At 40.3% G+C, this 27,704-nt stretch overlaps 1 protein-coding gene across 3 annotated transcripts in view; it reads left to right on the top strand.

Moving 5' to 3' along the window:
• Nucleotides 1-27,419, top strand: part of LOC112228049 (N-chimaerin) — a 54,051-nt gene extending 26,632 nt beyond the window's left edge. The window contains exons 1-8 of one of the 3 annotated variants that reach the window (XM_024393195.2): nucleotides 5,934-6,265; nucleotides 7,340-7,348; nucleotides 9,008-9,092; nucleotides 20,843-21,016; nucleotides 21,206-21,283; nucleotides 21,646-21,783; nucleotides 21,887-21,992; nucleotides 25,566-27,419. In XM_024393195.2, coding sequence (XP_024248963.1) covers nucleotides 6,179-6,265; nucleotides 7,340-7,348; nucleotides 9,008-9,092; nucleotides 20,843-21,016; nucleotides 21,206-21,283; nucleotides 21,646-21,783; nucleotides 21,887-21,992; nucleotides 25,566-25,737 — 849 coding nt within the window. In that variant the 5' untranslated portion in view covers nucleotides 5,934-6,178 and the 3' untranslated portion in view covers nucleotides 25,738-27,419. Of the gene's footprint in view, nucleotides 1-5,933; nucleotides 6,266-6,342; nucleotides 6,421-7,339; nucleotides 7,349-9,007; nucleotides 9,093-20,842; nucleotides 21,017-21,205; nucleotides 21,284-21,645; nucleotides 21,784-21,886; nucleotides 21,993-25,565 lie in introns of those variants that run through there. The other 2 variants (XM_024393194.2, XM_024393193.2) reach the window with 2 other exon arrangements.
• The last annotated feature ends 285 nt before the right edge of the window (nucleotides 27,420-27,704 follow it).

Raw genomic sequence — 27,704 nt, 5'->3', positions numbered from 1 at the left:
TGACTATTTATGTAGCGATCACCGTATGTTGTGGAATTTCAGCCCGCTAGTGGGTTCCGTGCGCAGGGAGGTTAAACACAACACACATTTATTTATATACTGGACTCACTCTAGTGTATCTACTGCTGTGTATATATAATTCTTAGTTTATCTTGTGTAAATTCCCCTGGTGTTCATACACTATATATGCAAAAGTATGTGGACACCCCTTCAAATTAGTAGGTTCGGCTATTTCCGCCACATCTGTTGCTGACCGGTGTATAAAATCGAGCTGTACAGCGGAACTACATTTTAAAAAATCAGTTAAACAGCTATGCAATCTCCATAGATGGAACATTGGCAGTAGAATGGCCTTACTGAAGAGCTCGGGGACTTTCCAACATGGCACCGTTGTAGGATGCCACCTTTTCAACAAGTCAGTTCGTCAAATTTCTGCCATGCAAGAGCTGCCCTAGTCAACTAAGTGCTCTTATTTTGAAGTGGAAATGCCTAGGAGTATCAACGGCTTAGCCGCGAAGTGGTAGGCCACACAAGCTCAGAGAATGGAACCGCCGAAGCGTGTAGCGCGTAAAAATTGTCTGTTGCAACACTCACTACGCAGTTCGAAACTGCCTCTGGAAGCAACGTCAGCACAATAACTGTTCGTTGAGTTCTTCATGAAATGGGTTTCCATGGCAGAGCATCCGCACACAAGCCTAAGATCGCCATGCGCAATGCCAAGTGTCGGCTGGAGTGGTGTAAAGCTCGCCGCCATTGGACTCTGGAGCAGTGAAAATGCATTATCTGGAGTGATGAAACACTCTTCGCCATCTGATGACAGGAGAACGCTACTTGCCCCAATGCATAATGCCAACTGTACAGTTTGGTGGAGGAGGAATAATGTTCTAGTTAAGGGAAATCTTAACGTTACAGTGTACAATGACATTCTAGACGATTTTGTATTATGGATCCCCATTAGCTGCTGCCAAAGCAGTAGTACAGGTGCCACAAAACTAGAGCCTGTAGGACCTGCCTTGTTGATAGTGTTGTTAAGAAGGCAGAGCATCACTTTATTATAGACAGCCTTCTCCCCATCTTAGCTACTTCTGCATCAATATGTTTTGACCATGACAGTTTACAATCTAGTGCTACTCCAAGCAGTTTAGTCATCTCAATTTCCATATGATTTATTACAAGTTTAAGTTGCTGCTTCGGGTTTAGTGAATGATTTGTCCCAAATACAATACTTTGAGTTTTAGAAATACTTAGAGCAAACTTTTTCCTTTGCGTCCCACTCTGAAGCTAACTGCAGCTCTGAGTGTTGCAGTCATTTCAGTTGTTGTAGCTGACGTGTTTAGTCATCCACATACATCCACATACTCTGGCTTTACTCAAAGTCAGTGGCATGTCATTAGTAAAAATGTAAAAAAGCAAGGGTCCTGATTCTGACTTGATTATATTTGATAGGCTTCCATTCAAGAACACCCTCTGTGTTCCGTTAGACAAGTAACTCTTTATCCACATTATAGCAGGGGGGTGTAAAGCCACAACACATACATTTTTCCAGCAACAGACTATGATCATTACTGTCAAAAGCTGCACTGAAGTCTAAGAAGATAGCCCCCACAATAATTTTGTAATCAATTTCTCTCAGCCATTCATCAGTCATTTGTGTAAGTGCTGTGCTTATTGAATGTCCTTCCCTATAACCATGCTGAAATGCTGTTGCCAATCTGTCTACTGTGAAATAGCATTGAATCTGGTCAAACACAATTTTTTTCCAAAAGTTTACTAAGGGTTGGTAACAGGCTAATTGGTCGGCTATCTGAGCCAGTAAAGGGGGCTTTACTATTCTTGGGTAGCGGAATGACTTTATCCTCCCTCCAGGCCTGAGGGCACACGCTCTCTAGTAGGCTTAAATTGAAGATGTGGCAGTATAGTCTGCTATTATACTCAGTAATTTTCCATCATAATTGTCAGACTCTGGTGGCTTGTCATTGTTGATGGACAAAAAAAAAAAAATTCACCTCCTCCACACTGACTTTACATAATTCAAAAGTACAGTTCTTGTCTTTTCATAATTTGGTCCGATATACTTGGATGTGTGGTGTCAGCGTTTGTTGCTGGCATGTCATCCCTAAGTTTGTTCATAAGTAATTAAAGTAGTTTGCAATATCAGTGGGCTTTGTGATGAATGAGGCATCTGATTCATTAAATGATGGAGCGGAGTTGGCTTTTTTTCCCCCAACATTTAATTTAAGGTAATTTCAGTTGTTGTAGCTTTTTACTATCATTCTTTTATATAATTTATTTGTTTCATAGTGTAGTTTATTTTTATTTAGTTTAGTCACATGATTCCTTAATTTGCAGTACGTTTGCCAATCAGTTGGGCTGCCAGAACTTAATTGCCATACCTTTTTGCCTCATCCCTCTCAACCATACAATTTTTTAATTCCTCATCAATCCAAGGGGATTTAAGTTTTTACTGTAATTTTCTTAATGGGTGCGTGCTTTATTAGTAACTGGAATAAGTTGTTTCATAAATGCGTCATGTGCAGCGTCTGGTTGCTCCTCACTACACACCACATACCAGAAAATATTTTTTACATCCGCATATGAATCACTTCAAAACTTATTGTATGACCTCTTATACTATATCAGGCCCAGCCTATGGAACTTTGTTTTTCCTAGAATGGCTATTTATATTGTGATCATTACGTGATTTGGATACTGCTTTAAAGCAAATATATCTGCAGCGTTTTTAAACATGTGATCAATACATGTTGATTGAATTCCTGTGCTGTTTGTAACTACCTTGGTAGGTTGACTGACAACCTGATGCAGGTTGCAGGCACTGGTTACAGTTTGACATTGTTTTTCCTTAGTGGGCAGCTTTGATAGCCAGTCAATATTTAAATCACCCAGAAAATATACTTCTGTTTATCACATAAATTATCAAGCCTTTCACTATCCAGATACTGACTGTTAGCAGTTGGTGGTCTATAGCAGCTTCCCACAAGAATGGACTTTAGGTGAGGAAGATGAACCTGTAGCCATATTACTTCAGCAGTATTTTAACATTAGATCGTCTAAGCTTTACAGGAATGTGGTTCTGAATGTAGACCGCAACACCACCTTCGTTGGCATTTCTGTCTTTTCGGTAGATGTTATAACCATATATTGCTACCACTGTATCGTCAAAGGTATTATCTAAGTGAGTTTCAGAGATCAGAATCTCACATTCTTCATGGACCTTGTTTCTTAGGCTACATATGTTAATTATGGGCAATTGTTTTTAGCACTTTTCTGGGTTGCTTGATTGTTTTTGATGATTTACTGGGAAGATTATCAGAGGTAGACTTTCTTATGTTATTTACATTGGAGCTGATAGTGCAGCTGCATAAAGTGGTCTTCCTACGATTGCACACCACCTCAGTGCTAACAGTGTAACTCTGGTTTATAGGTTCATGATTTCTGCTTACAATAGCTGTAGGATAAAAGGATGTTTTGGCTGCAATTAGGTGTACATATATTAAATCCTGTGCTTGCAACAGTTTGGGGAAGGCCCTTTCCTGTTTCAACATGACAATGCCCCCATGCACATAGCGAGGTCCATACAGAAATGGTTTGTTGAGATCGGTGTGGAATAACTTGACTGGCCTGCACAGAGCCCTGACCTCAACCCCGTTGAACACCTTTGGAATAAATTGGAACACTGACTGCGAGCCAGGCCAAATCGCCCTAAATCAGTGCCCGACCTCACTAATGCTCTTGTGGTGAATGGAAGCAAGTCCCCACAGCAATGTTCCAACATCTAGTGGAAAGCCTTCCCAGAAGAGTGGAGGCTGTTATAGCAACAGAGGGGACCAAATCCATGATTTTGGAATGAGATGTTTGACGAGCAGGCGTCTACACACTTTTGTATTCTAATCATTCAAAGGTTTGTATCATTCACAACTAAAGTTGCCAAATAACTCAAATGATCACGTTTACGCTCAGTATAGCCACTCTCGCTCCAGAAAGGGGGAAATATGCTTTTTTATTTTATTCAGATAAAAACAAGATTCTCTGGTCTGATGAAACCAAGATTGAACTCTTTGGCATTAATGCCAAGTGTCACGTCTGGAGGAAACCTGGCACCATCCCTACGGTGAAGCATGGTGGTGGCAGCAACATGCTGTGGGGGTGTTCTTCAGTGGCAGACACTGGGAGACTAGTCAGGATTGAGGGAAAGATGAATGGAGAAAAGTGCAGAGCTCCTTGATGAAAACCTGCTCTGGACCTCAGTCTAGGGCGAAGGTTCACCTTCCAACAGGACAACGACGCTAAGCACCCAGCCATGACAACGTATGAGTGGCTTCGGGACAAGTCTCAATGTCCTTGAGTGGCCCAGCCAGAGCCCGGACTTGAACCTGATCGAAGATCTCTGGAGAGACCTGAAAATACTTGAGCAGCGATGCGCCTCATCCAGCCTGACAGAGCTTGAGAGGATCTGCAGAGAATAGGAGACTCTCCAAATACAGGTGTGCCAAGCTTGTAGCGTCACACCCAAGAAGACACGAGGCTGTAATCACTGCCAAAGGTGCTTCAATAAAGTAAATGGTCTGAATACTTATGTAAATGTGATAATTATATTTTTATTTTGAAAACATTTTGAAAAACCTGTTTTTATTTCATGTTGTATTGTGGGTAGATTGATGGGGGAGGGAAACAATGATACATTTTATAAGGCTCTAACGCAACAAAAAGTCAAGAGGTCTGAATACTTTCAGAATGCACTGTATATCATTTATATTGGATCATTGTGTATTCATAGCAAACCACCTTCTAAATCCAACTATTATATGTGGGAACTGAGTTTTCCACATTGTAGTGGATGCAACATTCCAGTCTAGCACTCAATTTCATCATGATGACCTTATATTCCCATTGAGACTAATGCTGTTCTGCCACATTGGACTGGAGTGGAGCAGCACTGTCTGATTTGAGTGCCATTTTGAGTGGATGGCTGCTCAGTCATTGAGGCATTTTAAACAGCACCACTTTGCATTATAGCCCTAGATCAACTGTAATAATAATATAATAATTAGGGGGTGCTTATATAGTCCTGTTTCACTTATTTACAAATGGGTAACCTGTACAGGTGTGAAATGTAAATGTTTTTCCATTTTACACCTCACACAGAATGGGTTCGTTCACAGCCAGGGGATCAGCCATTATTGAGCAATTACGTGGATAACACTAACACATTTGTTTAAAATTATATTCAGGGAACGCATGGTGTTCTTTAACTAATAGAAAGGAAGCTCTGTTGTGTAACATGACATATTTTTTGGTAAATAGCTGTTTTGAATACATGCAGATCCGATAGTTGTTTTTCACTCTGAAAGTTACAACCATGTAGGACTTAGTAGATTGCACCATATCCTAACATTTTGGGATTTGTAATGATTTTTTTCTGTATGTGGTAGATGTGTTTTTGTAGCATTCAGATTGTTAATGCTCAGTCTCAACCCTGGAACGACAGTGGCAGCGTCAAGCAACATTGAGCTGCTCTCATATCTCACTCACTCTACCTGTGGGGTAATAGGAATATACTATAGCACTGTTGATAAAGCCGAGCCTGTTCTTTTCTCTGATTGGACTATTCTTAATGTGAGACAAATTCCACAGTGACACAATGCTCCACCTGCGCTCACTCTCTTGCTTTCCCCCCCATGGCCTGTATTCACTCTGGGTTTTGTCTGAGCACCAGTGACAGTATCAGTGCGACATAGGGAGGAGCGGGTTAACTCCGCCACACCTCATCTGCATAGATGCACACAGTCAAGCTGGATTTTTTTTAGGAATAATCTCGTTTCAAACATAACCCTGTGCTGGTCAGGGTAAGGACAAAACTATGTGGCACTGTTATTTAAAGGAATACTCCAACTACTTTATTTTTTTTCCTTTCAGATCTTTGCATTCTTAGTGGATTCTACCTGCTGCTGTTGTGATAGAGTGCATTGGCTTGTTTTGGTTTGCCTGCTGCATTGATTTTAATGATGCCAGCAGCGGTGCTGAGTACAGGCTAGCTCTGAGCTGCTCCGAGTTGACTTCTCTGAGCTTGCGCTCCAGTTCTGTCAGTCCTCCAAGTAGGCATCACTTCAGCTGTTCTCTGAGAAAATGGGGGGAATTTCTCTTTTAGTATCCACCCACCATGTTGTACATAGTCAAGGAGGGGAAGAAGTCTCTGGTACACAAGGCTAAGAAGGGGACGCAGAATGACCTTCTGGCCACAGCATGGGTTTGAGGATGGGGTCAGGGACCCAGAAGTCCCCTGCCACCTTCTGGAAACCTCTCAAACTGTTTGCCTATTCACAGCTCACCTCGCTGGTACGTCGAGCCACCCTGAAGGACAATGTCCACACGACCAAGTATGAGAAAGTCCACAATTTCAAGGTAAGACCTTGAACCTACCTGTTCAGCGCTTCTTACTTTTCCTCTTCCGCTCTTCCTTTTTCACTGCCTTTACGGTGGTTGTATCACATTTGAGGTTTGTTTGATTGGCATATTCTACGTTTTTGGAATGACAGAGGTGGAGAATTGGCAGGAACTTAATAAAAAAAATATCTGATCGGCTTTCCGACCAGTGAGCAGGATTTTGAGTAGTCGTGAAGGAGGAGGGTTTGTATTAAGTCCTCAGCAACTGTCCTCACTCTGACTTGCTACCGGACCTGTCGTGGGTAGCTCATATAAATGTGGAGAGGGCGAGGTAGCAAAGCTACCTGACAGAACACAACACAGCCCTTATTTCCATTCTGCCTAGGCAGACGCTTGGGAACCCTCACAGAATTCAGCCTCATCTTGCTAATCACGTCTCTTACCAGTCAAACGCAATAACCATCTTCTCCTAAAATAATCTCCGCCATCAGCCAGATATAATTTCACTAGAGCAGTGGTTCCCAAACTTTTATAGTCCCGTACCCCTTCAAACATTCAACCTCGAGCACTCTCAAATGTTGTTTGTTGCCTGCCACACACTATACGATACATTTATTAAACATAATGAGTGCTTTTTTGTCACAAACTGGCTCGTGGGAAGTGACAGAGCATTTAGAGGACCAGGGCGCACATAATAATCAATAGTTTTGCTCTTTATTTAGCTATCTTACATAACAATTACAAGTTAATTGAAAATTGTGAATAACTCACCACCGGTGAGAAGAGTGTGCTTGGAATCATGCACATAACTCTGCAATGTTGGGTTGTATTGAAGATTCTGTCTTAAATCTTTCCCCCACACAATCTTTGCCTGTATTTCATTTTCATGCTAGTGAGGGCCGAGCACCCACTCTCACACAGGTACGTGGTTGCAAAGGGCATCAGTGTTTTAACAGCTCGATTTGCCAAGGCAGGATACTCTGAGCGCAGCCCAATCCAGAAATCTGGCAGTGGCTTCTGATTTAAATTCAATTTTCACGGAACCACTTGTTGCAATTTCGATGAGTCTCTCTTGTTCAGATATCGGTAAGTGGACTGGAGGCAGGGCATGAAAAGGATAACAAATCCAGTTCTTTGTGTCATCCGTTTCGGGAAAGTAATTGCGCACTCAACTCACTCAAGTGCTTCGCTATGTCACATTTGACATTGTCCGTAAGCTTGTTCATTTGCACACAAAAAATCATTCAATGATTGAAAGAACTGTGTGTTGTCCTTGTTAATGCAGACAAAAAGAGCTCCAACTTCTTAATCATAGCCTCAATTTTGTCCCGCACATTGAATATAGTTGTGAAGAGTTAACGTAATCCTAGATTCAGATCATTCAGGGTTAGAAAAAACATCACCCAGATAGGCCTGTAGTGAGAAACTCCTTATCATGCAAGTGGTCAGACAAGTGAAAATTCATGATCAGTAAAAACTTTAAGCTCGTCTCTCAATTTTAAAAAATCATGTCAATACTTTGCACCTTGATAATGAGCACACTTCTGTATGTTGTAAAAGCTCTACATGGTCGCTGCCCATATCATTGCATAGTGCAGAAAATACACGAGAGTTCAGGGGCCTTGCTTTGACAAAGTTAACTATTTTCACTATTGTGTCCAAAACGTCTTTCAAACTGGAAGGCATTCCCTTGGCAGCAAGAGCCTCTCGGTGGATGCTGCAATGTACCCAAGTGGCGTCGGGAGCAATTGCGGTAGCAATTGCTTACACGCGCTTTCACTCCACTATGTCTCCCAGTCATGTCTTTTGCGCCATCAGTACAGATACCAACATTAGCAGCAGCTACATTTGGCTACATACGGACCATTAGTGGAATTCCCGCAAGAGACTAACAGTTAATGTGATTGGATGTTAATTATTTGACAAGGCTACCTGTATTTGACATTGTTATTTCGCTGAACACTAGATGGTTTAATTTTGTTTGGCAGTGAAACAAGGCTACTCAGGCGAGGAAACCTAAAAATATGTATAATTTAAAAGGTATAGCATTTTCACAATAATTAATTTTGTTTTGTGAGATTTTAAAAAACAAGACTGCATTAACACCAGTCCATTAGGTTTTCTCATTTGTTGTTTATCTTGTCATTTGCACAAGAGGCCTACCCTCCACGTTCCCATTCCCAAAATAACAATCTAAAACTAGGTGTGATTTTATTATTTATATTTTTGGGTAATCATGAGAGTAAAATCTTATGAGTCCACCGTGCTTTTCATTGGAGATAAATGTTGGAACATTTCTGATTGGTCTCGCCATTACCTGGCAGAACTAGGCATTTGTTTGTGATGTGGTCCCGTTTTAGATTTCAATGATAATCCTGGCATTGTCAACCATGGTACTCACAAACACTCCTGCCACACTCCAACCACCATTAAGACTTGCCAGTCTGCTTTCTAGCGCTGCTTATCTCTCTCACAGGGATAATTACCAATTGGCTCCTTCAGTGTGCGCAGGCTGTGGAGAGCCAGGGGAAGGCCAAGTATGTCCATTTATCCTTCTATCCAGTAAGAAAGTGACCAAGTTTTCCATCCTTTCTTTCCCCTGCAGGTGCACACCTTCCGGGGACCCCACTGGTGTGAATATTGTGCCAACTTCATGTGGGGCCTCATCGCTCAGGGAGTGAAATGTGCAGGTAAAGGGAGGGTGGGAAGTGAACTGTGATCTTTGTGTTTTGTCTTTTTACGCACAGCTAATTTGAACCTGGTTTTGAGGAGATGTCACATACAACACCATACAAGTGTCTACAGGGCATTTGTAACTTCACTCTGGTCATCTATTTCGAGTACAGAGCTCTCTGGTGTGAGAGTGGCAGAGCGCAGAATAATTGATGAATTGAAATGTTGCCAAGCTTGGGTGCTTGACTGCCGTTGTTTTATTTTTGTTTAGCCTTTTTTTTTAGGGAAAACAAATTCAAACCAACAGCGCATTCGGAAAGTATTCAGACCCCTTGACTTTTTCCGCATTTTGTTATGTTACAGCCTTATTGTAAAATTGATTAAATTGTTTACCCCATAATGGCAAAGCAAAAACAGGTGATTAGAGATGTTGGCAAATGTATTAAATAAAAAGCTGATATCACATTTACATGGGTAAGGGTAGGCATCAACACATCTGCCACACTGATCCTCAACACTGGGGCCCCTCAGGGGGGTGTGCTTAATCCCCTACTGTACACCCTGTTCACCCATGACTGTGTGGCCAAACACGACTCCAACACCATCAAGTTTGCTGATGACACAGCAGTGGTCGGTAGGCCCTTAATGTGAACGAGACAAAGGAGTTGATTGTGGACTACAGGAAAAGTGAGGCCGAACAGGTTCCTTGGTGTCCACATCACCAGCGATCTATCATGATCCAAACACACAAAGCCAGGTTTGAAGAGGGCACAACACATTTTCCCCTTCAGGAGACTGAAAATATTTGCCAAGGGTCCCCAGATCCTCAAAAAGTTACACATCTGCACCATCAAGAGTATCCTGACTGGTTGCTTCACCTCCTGGTATGGCAACTGCTCGGCATCTGACCGCAAGGCGCTTACAGAGGGTAGTGCATATGGCCCAGTACATCACACTTTTGGGTCAAAGCTTCCTGCCAACCAGGCCCTATATACTAGGCGGTGGAAGAGAGCACAAAAAATTGTCAGACTCTAGTCACCCATGGCATAGACTGTTCTGTCTGCTACCGCACGACAAGCAGTACCTGAGTGCCAAGTCTAGGACCAAAAGGCTCCTTAATAGCTTTTACCCCCAAGCCAGCCATAAGACTGCTGAACAATTAATCAAATGGACACCCGGACTATTTACATTGACCCCCTCCACCCCCATTTTGTTTTTACACTGCTGCTACTTGCTTTTTATTATCTATTATCTTTACCCCTACCTACATGTACGACTAACCTGTACCCCCGCACATTGACTCTACCAGTACAGTATATAGCCTTCATTATTGTTATTTTATTTAATCAAGTGGTAAATTGCATTGTTATGAATGGTAAAGCTTTTTTATGATGCCTTTCACAACCAACATTACTACAACTACTTGTATCTGCTTGGCTGGGTAATTAACCTACTTTAAAAAATGTTATTTGTTTTTTTAATACAACTTTTCACATAACACAACTGTTGATGAAGTCGTCTGTCATCAGGGCAGTAACTCAAGTCAAGCTAATTCTAAATCGTTACCACAACCACAAAGTTGTAAAGCACACCTATTTCTATAATTTGTCTTCTTAAAATGTGATTTTAACCCCAACCTTAACCACACCGCTAACCATATTCCTAAACATAAATTAAGGTGGTGATCTTGTCTTAGAGTAATATTGTACTATGCTATTACAGTGATTCTTGGGGACCTTCAATGCTGCTGACATTTTTTGGTACCCTTCCCCAGATCTGTGCCTCGACACAATCCTGTCTAGGAGCTCTACGGACAATTTCTTTGACCTCATGGCTTGGTTTTTGCTCTGACATGCACTATCAACTGTGCAACCTTATATAGACGTGTGCGTGCGTGCCATCCCATAACATCAAAGATGATCAATGAAAACAGCATGCACCTGAACTCAATTTCGAGTCTCATAGCAAAGGGTCTGAATACTTACAATACCAGTCAAAGGTTTGGACACCGACTCATTCAAGGGTTTTCCTTTATTTTTACTATTTTCTACATTGTAGAATAATAGTGAAGACATCAACTATGAAATAACACATGGAATCATGTATTAACCAAAAAATTGTTAAACAAATCAGATAATGTTAGGTTCTTTGAAGTAGCCACCCTTTTGCTTTCTTATTTGTAATATTTATTTAGGGTGTAGATCAGCTTTAATATTGCAGATTGTTGCTTCCATCAATGTAATTGTCTGCATAACTTCCAATCCCCCATATTCTTTTTACATACATAAATACATATCTATAAAAAAATTCCTTTATTACCCTTCCACCCCTCCTCCAATTGGAGCAAACTAGTGAACAACTCTTAGGCCTGTATTTCAAGCTTTTATGGACAGTATTTTACAATAGTTTTATTTTGTTTGTTTTTAACTCTTGTCCTTCCTCTAACCTCAACCTCCCATATATGTATGATGTCCATCTGGTTTGCCATATCTTGAAAGCTGCACTCTTTCAGAAAGGTTCTTAACCTATAAATGTTTAACGGGCACAGTATGTTTTACATTAGTTATCTTGTTGTTATTAGTCCCAACCTTCAGCTCCATTCAACCCCTCCCAAATATCTCTTAACACCATCCATATTGGATTTCTATTTGCCATATGTTTTTCAACTGTGCTGTGATGTTTCACAAAAGTTCTGAACTTTTCTATTCTCATTGTTTCTACAGATTGAAAATAAACGTTTTTCCTAAAAGTATTATTATATTATTGACTATGACTTTTCAGATCGCCCAGTAGTGCTATCTGCAAGGTTAGCTCCAGGTAAATATTGCAATTCTTCAGTCATTCCTGGACCTGTGACCAAAAACAGGCTACATATAGACAGTACCAAAACAAATGATCGAATGATTCTGTCTCTTCGCAGCAGAATCTGCAGAGCTGGGAATGTTGTATCTTCCATATAAATAACATTCTGTTAGTTGCAAGAATTGTATATAATTTAAATTGTGTTTTGAATCTGGCGTCGTATTACCATAAACCATGTGTCATGGAATCGGTGAGTCAAAAATCTCTTCCCAACTATTTAGTTATCTATATGGCATGGCTGTCAATTTTTTGGTCCTTACAAGTAAATTAAACTGGTATACTTTTTTTATTCATCACAATTTTCTTGACTCAATTATGGTCTTTAATGCAGGGCCGCCAGACTTTTCCCCACTTCCACTTTCCCCTTACATGTTTGCGGTAATGCCGCAATTAGTTGGTTGTAATTATGTTAGTTGCATGTTTGACAACTCCGCCACTTATACCTTTTTTTTCTTTTTTTTTCTTTTCTGGATGATTTAAATTGAAATTGCAACCAACTTTCTATGGCTTGTTTTAAAAATAGCAATATTCGGGAGATTTCCTTTTCAAATTACTGAAGGTGAGAGGTTATAATCAGAATAAAGGGGAAAAAGGTGTTTCTTGAACAAAGGGTGAGACATTCTTACTAATTTGCTAGAGAACCATTTTGGATTTAAGTATAACTTTTGTATGACAGAAGCCTTTAAATGAGAGGTCTAATGCTTTAACGTTTAATAATTTCTTCCCTCCAAATTCATATTCATTTTATAAATAGGCATGTTTTAATTTTGTCAGGCTTGCTATTCCAAATAAAATTTGAATGTTTTTCCTCATATACTTTAAACTGTTTGCTAGGTGTAGGCAAGACCATAAGCAAATAGGTAAACTGAGACATGACTATAGAGTTAATCAGGGTGAGGTTAGTAAAATTATCTAGATCCTCTGAGGCATACAATTTGTGGATTTAAAAGAAAACATGAATCGGCATATTGTTTTTAAGCACTGTATTTCTAATCCCTTCATATTATTGTTGGATCTGATTTTAATAGCTAACATATCGATGGCCATAATAAATAGATATGCCAAACCTCCAAACGAGCTTCAATGCCATAACACTCCTTCCGTGGCTTCTAACTGCTCTTAAATGCTAGTAAAACTAAATGCATGCTCTTCAACCGATCTCTACCCGCCCGTCCACCTAGCATCACTACTCTGGACGGTTCTGACTTAGAATATGTGGTCAACTATAAATACCTAGACTGTGAACTCTTCTTCCAGACTCATATTAAGCATCTCCAATCCTAAATTTAATCTAGAATTGGCTTCCTATTTCGCAACAAAGCCTTCTTCACTCAAGCTGCCAAACATACCCTCGTAAAACTGACTATCCTGCCGATCCTCGACTTCGATGTCATTTACAAAATAGCCTCCAGCACTCTACTCAACAAATTGGATGCAGTCTATCACAGTGCCATCCGTTTTGTCACCAAAGCCCCTTATACTACCCACCATTGCGACCTGTATGCTCTCGTTGGCTGGTCCTCGCTACATATTTGTCGCCAAACCCACTGGCTCCAGGTTATCTATAAGTCTTTGCTAGGTAAAGCCCCACCTTATTTCAGCTCACTGGTCACCATAGCAACACCCACCCCAGCAGGTATATTTCACTGGTCATCCCCAAAGCCAACACCTTGGCCGCCTTTTCTTCCAGTTCTCTGCTGCCAATGACTGGAATGAATTGCAAAAATCACTGAAGTTGGAGACATATCTCCCCCACTAACTTTAAGCGTTTGCTGTCAGAGCAGCTTACCGATCGCTGCAGCTGTACACAGCCCATCTGTAAATAGCCTATCCAACCAGCTACCTACCTCATCCCCATATGTTTTTTTTCTGCTCTTTTGCACACCAGTATTTCTACTTGCACATCTATCACTCTAGTGTTAATTGCTAAATTGTAATTACTTCGCCACTATAGGGCCTATTTATTGCCTTACATCTTTCATTTGCAAACACTGTATACATATTTTCTATTGTGTTATTGACTGTGTGTTTGTTTATCCCATGTAACTCTTGTTGTTTTTGCTTTATCTTGGCCAGGTCACAGTTGTAAATGAGAACTTGTATAAATAAAGGTCAAATAAAGAAATGGTGGAAACCTTGTTTTACTCTTGACCGTTTAAAACTTTGAGATGTAGCCATTATTTACTATTTACACCTAGGGTTACTATACATGATTTTAACCCATTTTATAAGAGATTATTTTAAATTGAAATGTTTCAGGCATTTATATAAAAAGCCTTTTCAAGGTCCGCTATGAATAGCAGGCCTGGTTTACCAGATTTTTTATAGTGTTCTATTGTTTCCAATACTTACATTGGAGATAATATAAGGCATCATCCATGTAAAAAAAAAGATTTAGAATTAATAATATCCAACGCGCTATAAATTTTGAGATGCAGTGCCGGGGCTCCCGAGTGGCACAGTGGTCTAAGGCACTGCATCTCAGTGCTAGAGGTGTCACTACAGACCCTGGTTCAATTCCAGGCTGTATCACAACCGACCGTTATTGGGAGTCTCATAAGGCGGCGCACAACTGGTCCAACATCGTCTGGGTTTGGCCGGGGTAGGCCGTCATTGTAAATAAGAATTTGTCCTTGACTGACTTGCCTTGTTAATAGGGATAGGCGTCCCGCTACCTGTCGACAACATCTGGTGAAATTTGAGGGCGCGCAATTCAAATAAATAATGGTAATATTAAACATTCATGAACATACAAGTATCTTATATAATTTAAAAGCTTACATTCTTGTTAATCTTACTGCGTTGTCAGATTTACAATAGGCTTTACAGCAAAAGCATACCATGTGATGGTTTGAGGAGAGCGCCCCACATCAACATATTTTTCAACCAGCACAGGCTTCATAAAATCACAAAGCGATTTAAATAAATCACTTCCTTTTGAAAATCTTCCTCTGTTTGCAATCCCAACGGTCCCAGCTACAACATGAATGGTCGTTTTGTTAGATAAAATCCTTCTTTATATCCCAAAAGGTCTGTTTAGATGGCACCATCGATTTCAGTAATCCACTCATTCAACATGCAGACAAAGGAGTCCAAAAAGTTACCGCTAAACTTTGTTCAAACAAATCAAACTATGTTTCTATTTAATCCTCGGGTATCCTAAAATGTAAATAAACTGTAATATTTCATACGGAAAGAAGTATGTTCAATAGAAAGTAAAATGAGTAAGCGTGCATCCTCTTCACCACGTGCCAACCGACTGATTTTGAACCTGGAGTCTTTGTACAAAAACTCAAACTTCTTGCTCATTTTTGAAGAAACAAGCCTGAAACAATGAACAAAGACTGACATTTACAGTGCCTTGCGAAAGTATTCGGCCCCCTTGAACTTTGCGACCTTTTGCCACATTTCAGGCTTCAAACATAAAGATATAAAACTGTATTTTTTTGTGAAGAATCAACAACAAGTGGGACACAATCATGAAGTGGAACGACATTTATTGGATATTTCAAACTTTAACAAATCAAAAACTGAAAAATTGGGCGTGCAAAATTATTCAGCCCCCTTAAGTTAATACTTTGTAGCGCCACCTTTTGCTGCGATTACAGCTGTAAGTCGCTTGGGGTATGTCTCTATCAGTTTTGCACATCGAGAGACTGACATTTTTTCCCATTCCTCCTTGCAAAACAGCTCGAGCTCAGTGAGGTTGGATGGAGAGCATTTGTGAACAGCAGTTTTCAGTTCTTTCCACAGATTCTCGATTGGATTCAGGTCTGGACTTTGACTTGGCCATTCTAACACCTGGATATGTTTATTTTTGAACCATTCCATTGTAGATTTTGCTTTAAATTTTGGATCATTGTCTTGTTGGAAGACAAATCTCTGTCCCAGTCTCAGGTCTTTTGCAGACTCCATCAGGTTTTCTTCCAGAATGGTCCTGTATTTGGCTCCATCCATCTTCCCATCAATTTGAACTATCTTCCCTGTCCCTGCTGAAGAAAAGCAGGCCCAAACCATGATGCTGCCACCACCATGTTTGACAGTGGGGATGGTGTGTTCACGGTGATGAGCTGTGTTGCTTTTACGCCAAACATAACGTTTTGCATTGTTGCCAAAAAGTTCAATTTTGGTTTAATCTGACCAGAGCACCTTCTTCCACATGTTTGGTGTGTCTCCCAGGTGGCTTGTGGCAAACTTTAAATGACACTTTTTATGGATATCTTTAATAAATGGCTTTCTTCTTGCCACTCTTCCATAAAGGCCAGATTTGTGCAATATACGACTGATTGTTGTCCTATGGACAGAGTCTCCCACCTCAGCTGTAGATCTCTGCAGTTCATCCAGAGTGATCATGGGCCTCTTGGCTGCATCTCTGATCAGTATTCTCCTTGTATGAGCTGAAAGTTTAGAGGGACGGCCAGGTCTTGGTAGATTTGCAGTGGTCTGATACTCCTTCCATTTCAATATTATCGCTTGCACAGTGCTCCTTGGGATGTTTAAAGCTTGGGAAATCTTTTTGTATCCAAATCCGGCTTTAAACTTCTTCACAACAGTATCTCAGACCTGCCTGGTGTGTTCCTTGTTCTTCATGATGCTCTCTGCGCTTTTAACGGACCTCTGAGACTATCACAGTGCAGGTGCATTTATACGGAGACTTGATTACACACAGGTGGATTGTATTTATCATCATTAGTCATTTAGGTCAACATTGGATCATTCAAAGATCCTCACTGAACTTCTGGAGAGTTTGCTGCACTGAAAGTAAAAGGGGCTGAATAATTTTGCACGCCCAATTTTTCAGTTTTTGATTTGTTAAAGTTTGAAATATCCAATAAATGTCGTTCCACTTCATGATTGTGTCCCACTTGTTGTTGATTCTTCACAAAAAATACAGTTTTATATCTTTATGTTTGAAGCCTGCAATGTGGCAAAAGGTCGCAAACTTCAAGGGGGCCGAATACTTTCGCAAGGCACTGTAGTGGAAGCCATAGCAATTGCAATGGGAGCTCAAAAAAATAATCTGTTTTTTTTTTTTTTGGGGGGGGATTTCACCTGCCATATCAATTGTGTTATAGTCTCAGACATTATTGTAAAATTTCTAGAAACTTCAAAGTGTTTTCTATCCAATGCTACCAATATATGCATATCCTGGCTTCTGAGTAACAGGCAGTTTTCTTTGGGCACATCAGTCAGGCAGAAATTCAGGAAAATAGACCCTAGCTCTAAGAAGTTATAAATAAAGGTCAAATATTTTTTGTTGTTGTAAAAGACAAAGTACATATGGCAAGAAAAGCTGAAATAAGCAGAGAAACGACAGTCCATCTTTACTTTAAGACATGAACCTTCAGTCAATTTGGAAATGTTCAAGAACTTTGAAAGTTTCTTCAAGTGCAGTCGCAAAAACCATCTAGCGCTATGATGAATCGGGCTCTCATGAGGACCGCCACAGGAACGGAAGACCCAGAGTTACCTCTGCTGCAGAGGATAAGTTCATTAGAGTTACCAGCCTCAATTGCAGCCCAAATAAATGCTTCAGTGTTCAAGTAACAGACAGCTCAACAACAACTGTTCAGAGGAGACTGTGAATCAGGCCTTAATTTTGCAACTGCCGTGTCTTTGTGAGACAGAGTTCGTGAAAGGATTATCTCATATGTGTGGTTCCCACCGTGAAACATGGAGGAGGATGTGTGAAGGTTTGGGGTGTGCTTTCCTGGTGACACTGTCTATGATTTATTTAGAATTCAAGGCACACTTAACCAGCATTGCTACCACAGAATTCTGCAGCGATACGGCATCTTATCTGGTTTGCGCTTAGTGGGACTCTCATTTGTTTTTCAACAGGACATTGACCCAACACACCTCCAGCATGCGCAAGGGCTATTTGACCAAGAAGGAGAATGATGGATTGCTGCATCAGATGACCTGGCCCCCACAATCCCCCAACATCAACCCAATAGAGATACTTTGGCATGAGTTGGACCGCAGAGTTAAGGAAAAGGAGCCAAGAAGTGCTCGGCACATGTGGGAACTCCTTCAAGACTATTGGAAAAGCATTCCAGGTGAAGCAGATGGAGAGAATGCCAAGAGTGGGCAAAGCTGTCACCAAGGCAAAGGGTAGCTATTTGAAGTATATTAAATACATTTAGATTTGTTCAATACTTTTTTTTTGGTTACTACATGATTCCAGGTGTCATTTCATAGTTTTGATGTCTTCACTATTATTCTACAATGTAAAAATAAAGAAAAACCCTTGAATGAGTGTGTCCAAACTTTTGACTGGTGCTTTATCTAAATAAGGTATGTTTTTAATTTAAAAAGTCAACTTTATTTCAGTCAACTGAAATATATTCATTAAGTCCTAATCTATGGATTTCACATGACTGGGAATAAAGATTGCTGGATATTGGCGGGAACTGGAACACGCTGTTGTACTCATCGATCCAGAGCATCCTAAACATGCTCAATGGGTGACATGTCTGAGTATGCAGGCCATGGAATTGTGTACAGATCCTTGCGACGTGGCTGTGCATTATCGTGATGGTGGCGGATGAATTGCATGACAATGGGCCTCAGGATCTCGTCACCGTATCTCTGTGAATTCAAATTGCCATCGATAAAATGCAATTGTGTTGGTTGTCTGTAGCTTATGCCTGCCCATACCATAACCTCACCACCACCATGGGGCACTGTTCACAACATTGACATCAGCAAACCGCTCGCCCACACAACGCCATACACGCTGTCAACCATCTGCCTAGTACAGTTGAAACCGGAATTAATCTATAAAGAGCATACTTCTCCAGCGTGCCAGTGACCATCGAAGGTGAGCATTTGCACACTGAAGTTGGTTACAATGCCGAACTGCAGTCTGACCCTAGTGAGGAAGACGAGCCCGCAGATGAGCTTCCCTGAGATGGTTTCTGACAGTTTGTGCAGAAATTATTTGGTTGTGCAAACCCACTAGTTTCATCACCTATCCGGGTGGCTGGTCTCTGACAAGTGAATGTTAGTGATGGAGTGATGAATCACGCTTCACCATCTGGCAGTCTGACGGATGAATCTGGGTTTGGCGGATGCCAGGAGAATGTTATCTGCCACACAGCATAGTGCAAACTGTAAAGCTTGGTGTGGTCTGGGACTGTTTATCAAGGTTTGGGCTAGGCCCTTTAGTTCCAGTGAATGGAAATATTAACGCTACAGCATACAATGACATTCTAGACTGTTCTGTGCTTCCAACTTTGTGGTAACAGTTTGGGGAAGGCCCCATGACTGTGCACAAAGCAAGGTCCCTACAGAAATGGTTTGTCAATCGGTGTGGAAGAATTTGACTGGCCTGCACAGAGCCCATTGAACATCTTCGGGATGAATTGAAACGCCGACTGCGAGCCAGGCCTAATCGCCTAACATCAACAGTAATTGTGTGATGGCGGGGGTGCAGGGCTTTGTTCCAAACAAAAAACGACAAGTGTTCTTGCTTTATTTCTTCAAAGTTAATGCTAGGAGAGGGAAAAAAAGTTGAAGGCTCTTTCCTTTAGTAATAAAAGTGCTTTGGAATTAGATTGGAGAGGTGTGTATGGCCACTTTGAGACACCAGTTAGACCTCTCACTCAAACCCTTGTAATCATTTTTTAACTTGCACCTCTGTCTCATTTGTTATACGCCGGAACTTCTACAGATGTGTAAGCTGGAGCATTGGTACATTGTGGGAGGCAAAAGGTCTGTCTGGAGAGACTAATTTCAAGGAGTAATATAACTGTTTATTACGGCTTTTCCTGGCACGGAGGCTTGCTACACTCACACATGCAACTTTCACTCCGTTGACGGAAGTCTCCCTCTGTGATTTTGGCTTAAGGATATGAGTGATTTGATCTGGAAACTCTTTTTGGGCTGGTGCTCAGTGGGCTAGCCTCTACCAGTATGTACCAGTTTGCTGTGCCCTACTCCTTCAAGACCACACACCTTTAGCCCCTATGGCATAGCAGCCTGTGAGGAACAACACCAAAACTTGTCAAATTAAATGAAAAAAGCTTGTCATATAAACGTGTGTCTCAAGATCACATGGTGGTCATTAGTTCATTGCCTACTAGCCTTTTCATCATTGATCTTAAGATGCAAAATCATATCAGAGCATCATCTCACTACTGACCTTGCACCGAGAAAGAAGTTGATGTCACAGGATTTAGACTGCTGTCTGTGGGTGCATGTGTGTGCTGTATTCTAGGTTCTTTATCGGCCAACACAAAATACCACTCCGATAGTAATTTTTCTCAAAGTTGGCAGAATGTCAAGTGCATTCACTAACGCCAGTACAATGATGCTGGCATAAGTGACTGTAACAACCTAAGCATTATGAAACTTTAATTCTTTCAAATAGGCCTAATGTAGCAAGTTAGCAATAAATGTATGTTTGACACTTTCCCATTTGCCCTCCATACAACAACAAAAACTACCACTGCTTAATGCTTTATTTTCGCTAGGAAATAATTAAGGGTGGAGTTAGATCTTGCTTTTTCTATTCTTCTCTTGAGTTGCTTAAGGTGACATCAGCAGCCTTTGGCAACCCACCCGGAACTGACGACATGCTCTAGTTTTCAATGCCACTTTTAAAGGCAAATTGATCAGAGACCTTGAGAAATGATGTGCATGATAGTGTGGGTTCTTACTCTTGTACTTTTCTTGATTAGAAGTATTTGTCTCTCTTTCTAATGTGTAATTGCTTGATGCTCTTGTAATATAGGTCTCCCTTGCAAAGGAGACTGGTCTCAATGGGACCGCTTGCATAAATATAGGTTCAATTAAAAAAATACACAATCTCCTATTGGAAATAACATTGAGGACAGTCTTTATGCATTGTTAAATTAAATGATACAGCATTTTTGCTAATCCCATCTTTTTTTCTCCCCAGATTGCGGTTTGAATGTCCACAAGCAGTGTTCCAAAATGGTGCCAAATGACTGCAAGCCTGACCTCAAGCATGTCAAAAAAGTATACAGTTGTGACCTTACGACACTGGTAAAAGCCCACAATTCCAAGCGACCCATGGTGGTGGACATGTGCATACAAGAGATTGAGTCTCGAGGTGAGCAGTGGAAAATGACCCACTTGGGATGTTTTTTTGCTATAGGGTAATGGTTTGACAACCTCCAGTAACAATGTTCATGTTACTTTGTTCAAATTTCCTGATGAGTAATGGAGAGATGTTAATTTGATAAATGTAAAGCCGTTTAATTCGTCATTGTCTTTCTCTCCCCTCCTCCTCTAACTGGAGGTGTTCAGTCTGAGGGCCTGTACAGAATCTCAGGCTTCAGTGATCTGATTGAAGATGTGAAGCTGGCTTTCGACAGAGGCAAGGTCCTTTTTTCTTTGCCACCGTATCTCATTCAGTTGCCTGCTTTCTGGGTGGGGCAGTCAGTGGGTATCAATTGGACTTAGGTCTGGACAGCATTTTTCAAGCACTATTGTTGCAAGATTCGGGAGAACTAGGTTGGACAAAAACTGATTTCATTGTTTATTAATTACAGTTATTTCATTGTTGATTGGCCTTACCTGATAACTGCCATTGAGTGCCTACTGAGTTTATAATCTCTAGACCGACTGCACAACCACAGAACTATGTCATTCTAAGTTATCATTTTGGATGCTTGGCATCTTTTTAATTAACTGCCCCATCTATAGCCAAGTTAAAATCCTCCCTCTGTCTCCCAATAGATGGTGAAAAGGCGGACATTTCTGTGAATGTGTATGAAGACATCAACATAATCACTGGCGCACTGAAACTGTATTTCAGGGATTTACCCATTCCTCTTATCACGTACGACGCCTACCCAAGGTTTATGGAGGCAGCAAGTTAGTCCTAAACTTAGCACGTTTTATGAATTTTTGTTATTGGGTGTGTGTATTATGGTTCCTGTACTGCAGACGCTGACTGTGTGCGTTTGTCGGGTTCTAGAGATAACGGATCCAGACAAGCGGTTGGAGGCCCATCATGAAGGTCTGAAGCTGCTGCCACCTGCACACTGTGAAACACTGTGTTATCTCATGGCCCACTTAAAGAGGTGAGATCAGATATCGTTGTATATTATGGTAAAACAGGCATACAGTTCCTAGTCATTGAGAAGAGACAATGATTAGATGTACAAGTCTATTAACAACAATAAAAACAAAAACATCTGGAGTCGTCTGGATTGCATAAATATTTGCGCCCTTGAAGCAATACTTGGTGGAAGCACATTTGACAGCCATTAGGATGTTAGTTTTTTGGCCACAATTTAAAAAGAGCTAATATTTGTAATTTTCACACCACTTTGCACTGAGCTGGAGGCAGTAAACGTTTTTAAAGCATATACTGTGGCTACTTCGTAGTTTGAAACCTGAGCATTTTATTACATAATATGATGGATGTTTTACCTTGCTTCAATGTAGCCAAGACAAAATCTCACTATCAGTGGACGCAATCATTTTATTACTGACATTAAAACTAGTAGCTTATTTCTCGTGTTCTATTGGTTTTCAACTTTGTTTCATTGTCCGGTAGCCAAATACAAACTTGTGCGTATTGCTACCGTAATAATGTAAAGAAATAGTTTATCAACGTTTTAAGCTAAACGTTCTGATCTGTTGCATCAGATTCATTGCTTTAAAAAATGTATGGCACCTAGGCCTACTGGTTTTATGAATTTGAAATATATCGTCCCACAACTCTCCCAGAGTCTGTTTGGGCTATTTCTTTCTCAACAAGCTGACCAATAGAGTAGATACACTTTTCTACTATGGGGGATAGTAGATTTCCTTAAGTAATTTGAATTAAATTGATAATAATATTGCCTAATTAGCCTACTCCTTGTTGACAATAATTCAAAATGGACTACTAAAGCATGATTTGGCCACAGAGGATCATTAACTTCAGTCGGAAGGAAAGGCAGTGTGCACTGCAAATACAAAATAGATGATTGTTGAGTTGCAACTGTCACTGAAAAGCAGAGGCCCAGCCAGGCATATTACAGTATTTCTAAATTCAATCACAGGAAAACATCGTTTGGAAAGCAAATGGCTATTCCTGTAAAGAGAAGCAATGAAAGACAGTAGTATTTTAGCTATCAAAATGTTCAATTTAATTCAGAAACAAAAGTAGGCCTATAGTCGATCTTATTGGCACCAGCGGAGAGCATCGGCCACCAGCTGAGAGCATCGACCACCAGCTGAGAGCATCGGCCATATGAATATACACACTGCGCATAATCACACTCATTGTTGGGTCAGTACCACTTAAGTTTGTTTTTGGACAATAATTTCCTCCTCCAGTTTAGATGGACGTCATATTCTATTTGTCTCACCTTATTGTTGGCCTATTTTAATGGACAAAGTCGTTTTTATTGCTTGTGAGTTTCAGCAGAGTAGGCTAAATAGATTCTGCTAACGTCTCCAGATATAAAGTGTAGTCGAATTGCATTAAATGTGTTTTTCATATGCAAAGAAAGAAATATATCTGATGTAGCCCAGGCCCTTACACTATATTTGCTCAGCCATGCATTGATTGGTCTTTTTTTGCAAACAGTGATTGAGTCATCACATTTCAAATAGTAGGCTATCTTACATACGTCTGCAAATGTGATGATGCATGGTATTTTATATTATATATTATAAAGGTGCATTTTTATGGTGAACATTTGCTTCCCCAAACTTTAAACTCACGCGCTGCCTATGCATGAATTTTGCTGTTCATTACTGGTATTGTTGGCTGAGAAAGTAAATGTGGACAGTTATTCTAAGTGTGCTGTTAGGACACACGTCATCCTCGACTTGCATGTTCTGTTAAGATTAATTACCATAATCTAAATGTGATTTAAGTTGTTCTGTGTGTGGACACTGTAATCAGGTTACGCACCCAATGCATATGGGTCTGGTACATTCTCAAATGTACGGTAAATTAAAATGCTTCCAGTCAAATGTCTGGTACCACATTTTCATAACGGAGTCCCTGGCAATGCACATATTTTGCCGCTTTTCCAGTGGAATCTTACAGCATCTTTCTCTCATATTGAATGGTTGATTCCTGCCATGTCAATTGATTTCTGCTGTTATAGTATTTTATAATAATACAATGCAATATAATACAATAAAATAGACATATTTAAAATATGTTTTTCCATATGAATAACTTGTGAGATGTTCCAAATTCTAATGCATCTCCAATACAGTCTGTGCATCCATTCACTTTGTTTTTCTTGTCATTGTGAACTACTCGTTGTACATTGTAAATTCAGTCACCCCTTTCATCGTCATGATCCTTATTCAGATAATTCAAATTCAATCATGAAGTGAGGAAAGACACATCAGCGTGTTGGTACCAATGCTGTTTGTCTTGGCAATTAGGTGTTACAACAAACATCCTAAAAACAATTTTGTTTGTCTTCTAAGAGCATTGAAAAATACAAATACTTAGGAAAGGTCAGGGAAGGAGGACGATGTTGCAGATTTATTTTAATGGAGTGGCCGCAGTCCCATCTTCTCTGCACCCCTCTTCACGAAAGCTGAAGGTCCGAAGCGTCTGCGCATGTGCTGGATTCTCTACTTTGCACAGTCTCTGCTCTATTCGTTCAGCTGCCCAGAGAACAGGCTACTCTGGCGATGGATGCTTGTTTAATAAAGTTAGATCAAAGCTGAATCAATGTCTACAAGGTCACATAATGATAGCATTCTATATTACAGAACCTAATATTATTTTTTATTTTACCTTTATTTAACCAGGCAAGTCAGTTAAGAACACATTCTTATGTTCAATGACTGCCTAGGAACAGTGGGTTAACTGCGTTGTTTATGGGGCAGAGCGACATATTTTTACCTTGTCAGCTTGGGGATTCAATCTTGCAACCTTCCGGTTACTAGTCCAACGCACGAACCACTAGGCTACCTGCCGCCCCAATAAAAGTATAACCTACTGAACTAATTTCTTATGAGATTTTAGGATGATTGTGTGACTGGTCACATTTTTCTCATGTGGCCAAAACTCCGCAGCATGTGCCAATAGACAAAATATGTGCATTTATTGAAACAAAACACAGGTATGCTACAGTTAACACCATCTGCTCTAACATTTGCTCACTGTACATGATTCAAAGCAACACTGTAGGCCTACATAATTGAAGATCTAAATATATTTTCCCATGAAACTGATGGAGATCAAATGGTTGGCATGCAGATGCTGCATGGATGTTTCAATGGCAAAACTTTAATTATTATCATTCACGATTGACAATGAGAAATGTGGTGGGTGACCACAAAAATGCGTGCATAAAGTAGATGTAAAGAATCACATGCACAACGTGATTCGGATCTTCAGAGACCATCTGCCAATGGCGGTTCTAGTGTTAAAATGAGTAAATGTTTGTTTAGCAACTTATTGTGTGACCTAGGGAAATTCTTAGCACAAATACTTATGCAATATAAAGACCAAGGCCTTTTTTAAAATTATTAAATGTTCATATTTTTTACTAGGCGTGTTATGTTTAACAGTAGGCAATAACTGTTTTATGGTAGAAAACTCAATGGTTTTGAATGAGCATTGAATGAGCATGTCAATGACACTTTTTTTGTTTGTTGCTGTTACCCTTTCCTGCTCCTCTTCAAAGGGTAACCCAAAATGATAAAGACAACCTGATGAATGCAGAAAACCTTGGCATTGTTTTTGGGCCCACCCTCATGCGTGCCCCAGACTTGGATGCGATGACGGCACTCAATGACATCCGCTACCAGAGACAGGTGGTGGAGACGCTCATAAAGAACGAAGACATTCTGTTCTGAAAAGGGATGACAAACAATGAAGGAAACTTAAATCATGAATAAGTGATTTACTCATAATTTAGAATGGAGGAAGTGACAATTGTGTTTTTGAATATTTTCCCTTTGTTAAACCAAGACTTTAATAATAATGGAGTATTTAAGCCATTGTACATTCTCTCCCACTCCCAGTGAACCCTGTCTGAAGAGATGTCTGTTGGGTTTGGATCACGTACCTTAGACTTGTCTTTTGCATGTTCACCCCCCCCATTTCTGTCGGGGTAACTGATGGAACACACATTCCTTCTGGAAAGCTAGTATGTGTTTTGTTTTCAGATATTGGGTCACACCAAAGAGATAGAGGACTCATCTTTATCTCTGACATTATAGTGTCTGTGACAGCATGGGCAGTGCCATTGAAGCTACAAGCCATAGGAATCCCCACCCTGTTGGCTACTTTTACTACTTTAAAATGGTGTAAGCCCTCAATGTCCATGCCAAAACGGGTTATGTCCATGATGAGTCCTATCTATTTTCACAGGTCACACTCACTCACTAACTGCTCTCTCTGATCTTGTACTGTAGATGTGGCTCATTGTTTCATGATGGGTTTATTCTTCTTGTGAATCACTCATGTACCTGGGTATAACATCGGTTAAAAACCTTTTTAATTTTGTTTAATGTTTGTATGTTCTTATACATTCAAACACCTTTTTGAGGTGACTTATTTTTTAAGAGATGCAGTGGGATATTTATCATTTCAGCCAGTAGATAATGGGCGCCTTAAATGTACAATGTCATATTAGCGGTGTGTCCCGTGTACATCTCCACGGCATTTACATTATAATGACATGCCACACAATTGACACTCACTGCCCCTACTGTCAAAGAGCAGCCAATGTGCCTCCCACTTTTACCTTGCAGCATCATTGTATGTGATGGTGCCTTTCAACCTTCCTATCAACATTGTCTCTGTTTTGGTTGTTTGAAGTTTATTTAACTAGGCAAGACAGTTAAGAACAAACTCTTATTTTCAATGAAGGCCTAGGAACAGTGGGTTAACTGCCTTGTTCAGGGGCAGGATGACAGATTTTTACCTTGTCAGCTCGTCAGACTTGAAACCTTTTGGTTACTAGTCCAACGCTCTAACCACTAGGCTACCTGCCGCCCCAGTGTCTGTGTCCCTTTATTCCCCGGGTCAGACTATGGCAAAATAACTTAAACTGTATATTTCCTGAAGAAAATGTGTGTTTTCTTTAGCTGTCTAAAAGTAGTAGTAGCGACCGTAGTAGTGGTAGTTTTGATTGATTGTATTAATATCAATAGCATTAGTGACTGGTAAAAGTAGTGTTTTCATTTTAACATTCTGAAAGTTTCAACAGTGGGAAGTTTATGTTGAGTTAAATCTGCCTATCAAAGTTTGGTTATATGCGCATCCTTAAAAACATAGGCGTTGGGCTAATAAAGAATACTAGTATAGAACAAGAAGGCCTGCACACTGTTAAAGCTCCCAATTCACAGCTTCATTGACAACGTTTCGATCTGAAACGGATCTTCGTCAGGTCAAACAAACTGAGTGTTCTCATCCCAAAATCTACAGTCGTGGCCAAAAGTTTTGAGAATGAGACACATTCATTTCCACAAAGTTTGCTGCTTCAGTGTCTTTCGATATTTTTGTCAGATGTTACTATGGAATACTGAAGTATAATTACAAGCATTTCATAAGTGTCAAAGGTTTTTATTGACAATTACATGAAGTTGATGGAAAGAGTAAATATTTACAGTGTTGACCCTTCTTTTTCAAGACCTCTGCAATCCACCCTGGCATGCTGTCAATTAACTTCTGGGCCACATCTTGACTGATGGCAGACCATTCTTGCATAATCAATTCTTGGAGTTTGTCAGAATTTGTGGGTTTTTGTTTGTCCACTGCCTCTTGAGGATTGACCACAAGTTCTCAATGGGATTAAGGTCTGAGGAGTTTCCTGGCC

Source organism: Oncorhynchus tshawytscha, linkage group LG29 (genome assembly GCF_018296145.1).
Source record: "Oncorhynchus tshawytscha isolate Ot180627B linkage group LG29, Otsh_v2.0, whole genome shotgun sequence".
Classification (NCBI taxonomy): Eukaryota; Metazoa; Chordata; class Actinopteri; order Salmoniformes; family Salmonidae; genus Oncorhynchus; species Oncorhynchus tshawytscha.
The sequence above is the reverse complement of the archived record's forward strand: the minus strand, read 5'-3'. Positions and strand labels throughout refer to the sequence as shown.